At 34.7% G+C, this 11,432-nt stretch overlaps 1 protein-coding gene across 3 annotated transcripts in view; it reads left to right on the forward strand.

The window, feature by feature from the left end:
- Positions 1–11,432, forward strand: part of ANK2 (ankyrin 2, neuronal) — a 583,270-nt gene that overhangs the window by 539,849 nt on the left and 31,989 nt on the right. For all 3 annotated transcript variants that reach the window (XM_011948367.1, XM_011948368.1, XM_011948366.1), the window contains 5 exons: positions 1,802–2,030; positions 3,127–3,252; positions 5,955–6,077; positions 8,357–8,389; positions 10,357–10,378. In XM_011948367.1, coding sequence (XP_011803757.1) covers positions 1,802–2,030; positions 3,127–3,252; positions 5,955–6,077; positions 8,357–8,389; positions 10,357–10,378 — 533 coding nt within the window. The remainder of the gene's footprint in view (positions 1–1,801; positions 2,031–3,126; positions 3,253–5,954; positions 6,078–8,356; positions 8,390–10,356; positions 10,379–11,432) is intronic.

An 11,432-nucleotide genomic window follows, 5' to 3' on the forward strand; every position in this document is an offset into this window, starting at 1 on the left:
CATGGTGGCACGTACCTGTAGTCCCAGCTACTTGGGAGGCTAAGGCAGGAAACTAGCTTGAACCCAGGAGGCGGAGCTTGCAGTGAGCCGAGATCGCGCCACCGCACTCCAGCCTGGGAGACAGAGTGAGGCTCTCTCTCAAAAATAAATAAATAAATAAAAATAAAAATAAAAAAATAAAAGCAGTTGCATTTTAAAAGTCAGCTATTTTGTGAGAACATGTAAAAAATAAGTAAATAAAATAAAGCCAATTAAAATATCAAAAAAGTGAGGAGGAATTATGTTATTGTACTAATAATTTAACTACCAAACAATTGAAGAAACAGTGAACAGAATTAGGTAAGTAGAAAGAGGAAGGTAACGAAGTGCTCGCCATGAGCTAGGAACTATGCTGAACCTTAGAAACATTCTGCTAATTGAAATAAGCCAGACATAAAAGAGCTAACATTACAAGAGTCCACCTATTTGAAGTACAGGGGATAGGCAACTTTATAGAGACAAGAAAGTTTAATAGAGATTTAAAGGGACTGAAGTAAGGGGGAAATAGGAAGTTATTTAACGGGTACCGTTTCTGTTTGGGGTGATGAAGAAGTTCTGGAAATGGATATTGATGATGGTTGCACAACATTGTGAATGTATTTAATGCTACTGAACTGTACATTTAAAATTGGTTAAAATGGTAAATTTTATGTTATATATATTTTAGCACAGTAAGAATAAAAGACAGGTGGTTCAGGAACTTGAAAGACAGAGAGGGTAAGAGAATAAGAAAATTTCATGACTTTAAGATGTGGAAATCAAAAAACAAATCCCCATCTCTACTAAAAATACAAAAATTAGCTGGGTGTGGTGGTGCACACCTGTAGGCCCAGCTACTCTGGAGGCTGAGGCAGGAGAATTGCTTGAACTCGGGAGGCGGAGGTTGCGGTGAGCTGAGATAGCGCCACTGCACTCCAGCCTGGTGACAGAGTTCGACAACATCTAAAAAAAAAACCCTTTGGAAATATAAAATAACAAAATGAAAATATTTCCATCTAATGACCTTGACTTTCTTTGTGAAGTTAGCTCTCTTAGGGCCTGTGGTGAGGGGTGAAGCTTAAAGAGTGTCATAAGATTTAGTAACGTTACTATAGTGAGCAAAAAATTGCCAATCAATGTCACAGACTTAGTTGAGGCTGGAAATCATAAAGTCATTAACTAGAGCCAATAATTTCTTCTATGAATTATATTTAGCAATACTTAGGAGTTCTGGAGCAGTTTTTAAAAAATGGTTGTGTTGATTCCACTTTGGTGATTAGAGAGTTCCTTGGAAAAGAATAATGAGGGGAGGAAAAGCTGGATAGATTTTGTTGAAAAGAGTTTCAGGAAATGAAAAGACAGCTAGGGAGGGGGAATCAAGGAAAATAGAAAACCATGCAGTGAGATCCTTGTCTTGTGTCTGCTATTGAGCTCACTCCACTAAAGGATTCTAAAACACTAAATATATAGTTCAGAAAATTGAATATTCAGAAGTTTCCAAAAAAGAAAATTAGAAATACAATATTTAATAGTTGATCTTAAAAACCTGATGTCTTTCTCTCTTCTCTTCACTCCCTTCTGCCTTCCCATCTATCCTCCTACCTTTCCTTTTTTTCCTGTCTTGCTTTTGCTTTCCTTTGACTTTCTTTCGTTATCTCCCTCTCTCACTTCCTTATTTCCAAGAATCATTTGTTGACTACTTTGATCATATTGAAGGAACTGATTTTATTTTTCACATGGTATACTTTGAACTTTAGATAACTGACTTTATTTATTTTATTAGGTTCTGGCTGATAGATTGTCGACAGATCCAGGAATCCGTCACTTTTGCATCACAAGTATATAGAGAAATTATCTGCGTACCTTATATGGCCAAATTTGTAGTGTTTGCCAAGTCACATGACCCAATTGAAGCTAGGTTGAGATGTTTCTGCATGACTGATGATAAAGTGGATAAGACCCTTGAACAACAAGAAAATTTTGCTGAGGTGGCCAGAAGCAGGGATGTGGAGGTACTGTACCAAAAATAATAATAATAGTTTATGCCATGCTGTTATACCTGTATTAATAGATTACATTTCAAATATAATTTAATAAATAGAATAATTAAAAAGTGAAAGACCAGTTCACATCTTGATCAGTTAGAAGGTCAATATCCAAAATCTGCCATTTTTAGTCATTTTGGACCTATTCAGTGGGACTGATTGGTGTATGTGAGAAGGTAAAAGATGATTCCTTTAAAGATTATTTGAGGAAAAATTATGAGTTATTGATAAACTCAAAGTATGTAGGTGACTGTAGTACTTCAGATGTTTTTAGCTTTCCTTGTTGTCCTTATTTTTTAATAGTAACTAAAACAGTCTGGGAAGTATATCCTTTTGCATAAATGTTGAAGCAGGATGTCTAGTGCTTTTCTACATTACTTTTTCGTATTTCAGAATTTTCCATCAGTGTAGGTCTTTGGGTGTTGAAGTCCAGTAACCTGACTCATTATGATGCCAAAAGTTACCCAAGCAGGCCAGGCGTGGTGATTCACGCCTGTAATCCCAGCAGTTTGGGAGGCCGAGGTGGGTGGATCACCTGAGGTCACCAGTCCGAGACCAACCTAGCCAACATGGCAAGACCCCATCTCTACCAAAAATACAAGATTAGCCAAGCATGGTGGCAGATGCCTGTAATCCCACCTACTCGGGAGGCTGAGGCAGGAGAATTGCTTGAACCCGGGAGGCAGAGGTTGCAGTGAGCCAGGATCACACCACTGCACTCCAGCCTGGGCAACAGAGTGAGACTCCATCTCAAAAAAAAAAAAATTACCCAAGCCTAAGTTAAATTTAGGATTTAAATGTATTTTGGGTTTGTGGAATAATGGGATATAGTTTTTACAATGAGAACATTATATGCTACCATGCATTAATGATTCCCATTACTAGTAAGAAGAAAGAGCACTGGACATGCTGTGCCACAGATAGAATGTCAGTTGTCAATTTAAAGATTGTTGTATGTGTATTACAAGAATTTGAAGTTCCAAGTAGTACTACCGCTTCTTTGTGTAAACAACAAATTGCAATTGCAGCTACTTTATTGTTATTTCTCTCTGTTTTCACTCAGGTGTTAGAAGGAAAACCCATCTATGTTGATTGTTTCGGCAACTTGGTGCCATTAACTAAAAGTGGCCAGCATCATATATTCAGTTTTTTTGCTTTCAAAGAAAATAGACTTCCTCTATTTGTCAAGGTAATATATATATGGAATTTCGTGATGTCTTTTTTTTCAAGATCAAGGAAGAATTTGACTTCCTTTGGTAACAGAAAATTTTTGCTTTTTAGTCATCTTCAGAGTTTTCTTTTTAACCATATTTGTAATGTTTTACTGCCCTGGGAAACCAATCATTTTTATTTTTGAGGTTCAAAGTCAACCTGAATTTTTATAGACTACATTTAAGGATGAGAACAGGACAAATAATAGCCACCCCATTAATTAGGCACCGTGATCAGTATTTTCCAAATTTGAAGGAAAGTCTATTCTATTAAAACTTTTAAATATTTATGCTTAGATTTAAAAATATATGTGAACTTTACATGTGTGGAGATCAAAAGAGTTCTAAGTGGCAACTTTTTATAACAAAATCTCTCAAATGACCCAGGTCTCACTTAAGCTAATAAGAAATTATCTCCGATAGAGCCATAGACTTGATATATTTTCATAAATTCATTCAATAAACAGCATAGAGACATGTGTGTGCATCTCTAAACAGAGACAACAAATCCCTAATCCAAGTTAGGGATTTGAAGTGATATACGCAAGTTTCATTTTAGATTCCAATCTCAACGGGATCACAAATGAATGAATAAGAGATTCAGGAAATAAAAAGGAGGTAATAATTCTACTCTGCTTTATTTTCCAAGCTCATTTTTCTTGTTTCTCACAATTTATTTCGCTAATCTAGTGGTCCTAACGCTCAATCCTATCAAGTATAGGCTGGCTTCTGTCTTTTTTTTTTTTTCCAGTCCTACGTCACCTACTCATTTCCAACTGTTCATCAGCAATGACTCTTTTTGTTTTAACCCCTTATTTTCTTTCCAAACATGTGTTTGCAAACCTCTTATTCAGTTTTCCCAAGATCTCTACTGAGTCTCTCTCATTGTGCCATTTCTGGTTCAATTGTTTTGCCTGACTGATGACAGATTCTTGCAGATCACCACATTAAGCAGTAACTGCTCGGGGTAATGGATCCATTTAACATAGACAGCTATATAATTAAGCTAATGTTTGATATCATTGGTGTGCAGAATCATTCTACAAACAACCCAATGCAAAATGAGCAAAGTGCTTCAGTAGACATTTATCCAAAGAAGATACACAGATGGTCAATAAGCACATGAAGAGATGTTCAACAGTGTAGGGAAATGCAAATCAAAACTATGAAGAGACACTACTCCATACCCATTAGGATGGCTATTATTAAAACAAACAAACAGAAAATAAACAAATGTTGGGAAGGATGTAGACAAATTGGGGCCCTAATGCATTGCTGGTGGAAATGCAAAATAGTGCAGTCACTTTGGAAGACACTGCAGGTTTTCCTCAAAAAGTTAAATATAAAATTAGTATATGATTCAGCAGTTCACTTACTTGCACACCAATGTTCTTAGCAGCGTTAGCCATGGTAGCCAAAATGGAAACAACCCGGAAGTCCAAACGTCCACAAACAAAATGTGGTATACACATGTAGTGGAATACTATTCAGCTTTTAAAAGGAAGGAAATTCTAATTTGTGCTACAATATGGTAAATGAAATAAGCTAGACACAAAGGGACACATATTGTATGGTTTCACTTATATGAGGTACCTAGGGTAGTCAAATTCATAAAGAGAGAAAGTATTTTTAAAAAATTTTTTTTTGACCTCTCCTTGAAATGAAATAAAGATAGAAAGTAGAAGAGTAGTTGCTAGGGATAGGAGAAGGGGAGAATGGAGAATTATTGTTTAATAGATACTAGAATTTCAGTTAGGAAGATTAACAAGTTCCAAAGATGGAAGGTAGTGATGATTATACAACAATGTGAATGTACTTAATGCCACCAAACTAGACACCTAAAAATGATTAAAATGATGAGTTTTATGTTACATATATTTATCGCAATTTTTTAAAAAAGGAATGAAATTCTGACACATGATACAATATGAATGAACTTGGAAAACATTATGCTGAGTAAAATAAGGCAGACACAAATACTATATGGCTCCATTTCTACACGTTCCTAGAATAGGCCAACGTATAGAGACAGAAAGTAGAATAGAGGTTATTAGGGGCTGGGCAAGAGGGCAATGGGGAGCTGTTGTTCAATGGGGACAGTTTCTGCATAGGATGAAAAACGTTCTGGATAGAGGTAGTGCTTATACAACTTTGTGAATGTGCTTAATGCCACTGAATTTTCTGCCTCAAAATAGTAAAAATGGCAAATTGTATGTTATGTATATTTTACCATAATTGTTTTAAGAGCTGAGTAAGTTCTGAAGACCTAATGTATAGCACTGAACTACAGTTAATTGTATGCAATATATTATATACTTGAAATTTGCTAAGAGAGATCTCAAGTGTTGTCACCACACAAAGGGGGGGGGTGAGGTGGTTGATACGTTAATTAGTTTGATATGCTAATCATTTCACAATGTATACATATATCAAATCATCACATTGTACACCTTAAATATATGCAATTTTTGTCTACTGTACTTAAATAAGACTAAAAAAGAAAGCTGAATGATTTTTAAAAAGGCTTTCCAAATGGTAATAGGAAAAGAGAAAGGAAATCCTTTGAGATCTTACCTAGCATTAACAAATGAATTTTACTTTCCCTTTTCAAGCATCATCTAGTTAAAGTAAATACTGCACGTCAAATATGGGTGAAGCATGTATGTCTGTCTTGTTCAAGGTACGCGATACGACTCAGGAACCCTGCGGACGACTATCATTTATGAAGGAGCCAAAATCCACAAGAGGCCTGGTGCATCAAGCTATTTGCAACTTAAACATCACTTTGCCGATTTATACGAAGGTATTGTAAAATCTGCTATAGTGCAATTCAGGTAGTGTAGGAATTGATTTTTAAATCTTGTATTAGGTCAGTGCAAAAGTAATGGCAAAAACAGCAATTACTTTTGCACTGACCTAATAAAATGAATACAAACGAAGACTGAATGAAAGCACATATAATAATCACATTTGATTCTCTGTCAAATTTACAATTTCCACTTAAGAAAAAACGTAGTGCCACCTGATTTCACGTTAAATGTACTTTGATGCAAAAATTCTATTAATACACAATGGGCATGGAAGTAAGAAAATGTGGCTTCAGATTTAACTTTTTGAAGAAATTTTTAAAACTAATTGGCTTTTCTTCATTATGGTTTTCATGTGCTTTCCTGAAACCATACTAGCACATTTGGCCCTATGAAAATATTAGAGTTCATCAGCCTCTGTTTACTACCAATTCACAGGTGGCTTACATATTATTAAATTCAGAGCTGCCCCGTGATATTTTATTTTTTCTAAGTAATTATTAATCTTCTAACTTATCATATTTTAGGAGTATATAAACTGGTGTGTTGGTGCACACCTGTAGTCCCAGCTACTCTGAAGGCTGAGGTGAGAAGATCACTTGAGCCTAGGAGTTCAAGGGCAGATTAGGCAACATAACTTGTTTAAATTGTTGGTTAGAATAAAAGATAGTAGAAATAGTTGATTAGTAAAAACCATATCGCCATGTTATGAGGAGTAAATTTAAAACATTGTTGAAAAGGAAAAATACATTAATTCTGACCCTAAGTCTACCTACAGGAATTATTTTCTTTTCAAACATCTCTCCATCATGTAATTCCTTGAATACTCTGATGAAATCAAAGAAGAAAACTAAATCAATTAAATGTTGTGGATAATTTATGTTTCATTCTTTTAAACTTTTTTTAACCAATATTTCTTTTGAATAGGAAGCTCCCACATGGCAATCTATAGGTGGATGCAGAAGTTGTCAGTGTCTATATAACAGGTTGGGCAGGGTGATGAGTGGTGGCTGCTGAGACCTGGAGGGGAAGTAGGGATATATTTAAAATCCTCAATCTTGACATCACAAAACAAAAAATGTCCCATATTTCTTTTTCCACACCATAATTGTTAAATTTTATATTTGCTTAATGAATTATTCTTTGTAAATAGAGATCAACCATATAGAGAAAAGGTCGTAGCATTAGATTTGACATTGTAAATTTTTATTAAATGAATAAAATATTATTTATATATGTAAATATACATGTTATTTCAAGAATTAAAATATAGAAATGGGTATATCAACCCAAATGAGCATAATTTCATTGCATTTTGATGGTGCATAATGTGTTTTGGGGTTTGTATTGCTGATTAGTAGTGAGTCAGCAGAGGCAGTATGCCAATAAGAACCACAAAGAAATATGTACTGCTGCAGGCAAGCCACCTGAGTGTTACAGGAAGATGACTGAGCTTTGGCTGATTTCAGTGAGCTTTCAGTGTGCTCTAAGAGAAAGCATTAACTTTATTATTACATTTCATTTCTAAGTCAAGACATAGCAGACACAGCTATTAATGCTGTGATAGTCCAGTACAATTTTCTAATTTGTAACTCAAAAGAAAAAAAAATGCCAGACATTGTATATTGAAAATATACCTTAGTATTTAATAGCTCTTGGCTGGGCACCGTGGCTCACACCTGTAATCCCAGCACTTTGGGACACAAAGCCAGAAGGATTGCTTAAGTCCAGGAGTTCAAGACCAGCCTGAGCAACATAGCAAGACCCTGTCTCTATTAAAAAAAAAAAAAGAAAGAAAGAAAGAAAAGAAAGAATTTAGTAACCCTTTGTTAGAATAACGCTTCTAAATATTGCCTGTGTATTGAAAATTTTTCATCACATATGTAAATATACACGCTTATTTGTAGCTTTTGATATTTTCAACCAATATCTGCAATGACTGGGATATTATCATCACTATTTCTAAAGACAAATGCCATCCTGTTCATTTAAGGTCAAACTTTGAGACTGCTGTGGTGACCTAGTATCTGAAATTAGTATATTTATAATATTGGTTCTTTTGTCTCTTGAATCTATAAACTTTGTATTTAAGCCAATCCTCTTTTCTGCCTGTCTTCTATAAACTGTTAGTAAGAAAAAAAGAGTGTGCTGACTGTATGCTTGGCTGTTGATGCTTGTTGAAAGGGTATTTATTTACTCTTTCCTTTTCTTCTAAATACTCTCTACTCTTCCTTCTCTCTTTTTTCCATCTTGCATGGCATCTTGGGGCGGAAAGGAATCAGAGTCAGATCAAGAACAGGAGGAAGAGGTAATTTTATGACAGTGTCACTTGTTAATGGCTGTGTCATTGTTGTAACCACTAATAAGAGCACATAGTTAACCTGTGTTCTTAGAAGGGGTAGGCGGTTCTTCTTAGTAATTAAAGGGGCACAATTTCGCTTAACCTCTCTAAGCCTCTGTTTTCTCATCTTGTGGAGCAACTTAAGGGAATAGTAAAGTTTCCCTATAAACTGTTGCCATGTCTCTATGCAATACTATATTTCTCCACCAACTACTGAGAGCTAAACCATTATCTCAGGGATTCTTAGTCGGAAGACATCTAGTGGTTGAAACTCTTTTTATACTAAGACATTGTTAATGTCTTAATTTTTAATTAATTAATTTTTAATTTACTACATTTAGTAAAATTTACTACATTTTTAATGTACTAAGACACTATTTGCCTTTTAAACTTCTATATCCTCACAAACTATAGAGGAGTCTTCCAGAGTCTATACTACATGTGATGACATTGCCACTCTGGCAATTAATGGAATGTATGCTTGCATACTCTTAGGTTCTAGCATTTTCTTAGCCTTCATTTGTAATACAGGTATCTGCTTATACATATCACACACCAGCAGAAGTTTTTTCAGGCTCCTCAGTAATTTTGGGGAGTGTAAAGGGGCCCTAAGACCAAAGAGTTTGATAAACACTGAGACCAAAAAGCTTTAAGAAGCATATAGTTGATTCCTTAGACTATAATATTATAATGCAGAACTATGCTAATAATAAGAATTTCTTATAAAGTGGGATCTTTACTAAGTGTTGCACATGCCTCATCAATATTGATCTCTCACAATCACCTATGAGGTGTTTGTTATTAAATATTACATTATAGATGAAGAAAGCAAGTCTTAGAGAGGTTACTTTGAATAAGTAGCTATGTGAATTAAACCTGCTTCAATATTTAAAGCAAATGTGTGTTTGTCTCCATTATAAAGATCTGAAAATGCCCAAATATTATAATAGAAATGAAAAACATAATTGGAAAACTTAAAATAATGTATTTGTTTCTAAGATAGACAGATGCATATGTTATTAGTTTTATGTAAATGTTTTCAAATATACTAGTTTTCTTTTTTAAATGTTATTCCAATGCATTCAAAATAAAAAATATAAAAAATATATAATAAATACACTTATATCCACCAGCTTAAAATGTAAGACCTTATCAGTTCAGAGGATGCCCCTGGATTCACTTTTTTTCTGATACCTTGGCAATGGAGCAGGGTGAGAAGGGTGATTATAGACTCACTGTCCTGCCGTACATAGCCATATACACAACCGACTTAAGACTGAAGTCATTCTTTCCCTCAACTGCACAGTCACTCTTTGCTTCACATACTCCATTTCCTTCCTGTACTCAGTGACGCTACCACCACAGCTGTTAAAAATGATAGGGAAGCCAATTTTGCCCTGTTCACAAATCACTTTTTTCTGTTAGATGATTTTCCTACTGAATACTTTCTGGAACTATTCAGGGCAATAGATCCAGTTCATATTCTTTTCAGTATCTGGAATGCTGACTTATTATTAATGATAATGACACTACTTCTGTAGAACATATCACCCTAGCATTGCTGTTTCTCATCCTTTCCTTTTTCTCCACTAAATGGATACTTATTATTTAATACTGACTTCACCCTTTTTCTGACTTATTCCCTAATCAATATGTATCCCAACATCAAAACCAGCCTGGGTCGTATCTTCCCAGGATTAACATGCTAGAAAGGACTTTCTACCTGTAGTGTCTAGAAAACAGAATTTTTTTTCCAAAGTCAGGATAAGAATCATGGAGACTCTCAGGAAAAACTGTAGCAAATTACTCTGACCTTCCTATAGCTATGGTGTCACCCAACATGTATAATTATGGATAGGAGCTTTTTGTGCACACCAGGGCTATGAGCCAAGGCAGTATTTGTAACCATTCAATTTATGTATGTTTTCTTTCAGATCGATATGACATCAGAAAAAAGTAAGAATTTAAAGAAAATTGAGTTTGTCTGAAAGCTGGCTACCATAAAAAGAAGCATGAATTAAAATGCAAGCTAGTTGCTATTACTAACCACTATAGTAATTAAATTTTTATATTATCCTTATTAATCATTAATATATTTATAAAAGCAGCTTGGCCAGTTAAATTACAAATATACCTGATTTGCGAGCTAATTAGCAGTAAAATGCAATGATTATTCATCTAAGCATTCACTTTCTTTTGACATCCTTGTTAACCCTGGTATTGCTGTTATGCTTGTTTAGAAACCCACCCTACCGTTTTGTCCATTTGTTAGCATAACATTGTCATCTCATTATTTTTTAAGCACTGACATGACAGTATCACTTTTTATGTAATGCAATAGTGACTTCTGTAGAGAGCTCATTATTTTTGTAGGATACACCTGCAAAAGTGATACTGTCTAATAGTTCTTAGCTGAAGCTAACCCGATCCAATGCCTGCCCCTTCCCCCATCCCACTCTTGCACTTTTTACTGTGGTGAAGTGTAACCAACGTCTTTAGAGCTGAGGTCTAACAGACTTCTGTGAAAACTTTCTGGAAAAAAAAAAAAATAAACAAAAATGAAGGGCCACAAATGCAAAAATTAAAACCCCCTGGATAAAGTTACTAATCACAACAGCATCTTATTATAGGGCTAATTTTAAATAATGATGCAAATCCCAAACCTGATCTAGTAGAGAGAGAACTGTTTTTTACAGACCTTAAAAGAGCTATCTTAGAACTCATTTCAGGTTTGTAATAGCCAATTAACGTTTTAGTTTGTTGGACTGTGTCTAGTGACTCTCTGGCTTCTTATGTGGAAACTTCAGTTGAATTTTACAGATTTCTGCTTTTGTGCCCCAAACGCTTTTTAAAAATCTGATTTTTAAAGTTTATTGAATATCAATAAATTTTATTTCAGAGTTTATTTTGATTTGCTGTATTTCAGAGTATATTCCTAAAATGAGAAAACTTAGAACCATGTTCAATATGCTCATTTGGCCCTATACAGTGATCTGAGGGCTTTTTTTTT

This window comes from Colobus angolensis, unplaced genomic scaffold, assembly GCF_000951035.1.
Source record: "Colobus angolensis palliatus isolate OR3802 unplaced genomic scaffold, Cang.pa_1.0 Scaffold279, whole genome shotgun sequence".
Taxonomy (NCBI): domain Eukaryota; kingdom Metazoa; phylum Chordata; class Mammalia; order Primates; family Cercopithecidae; genus Colobus; species Colobus angolensis.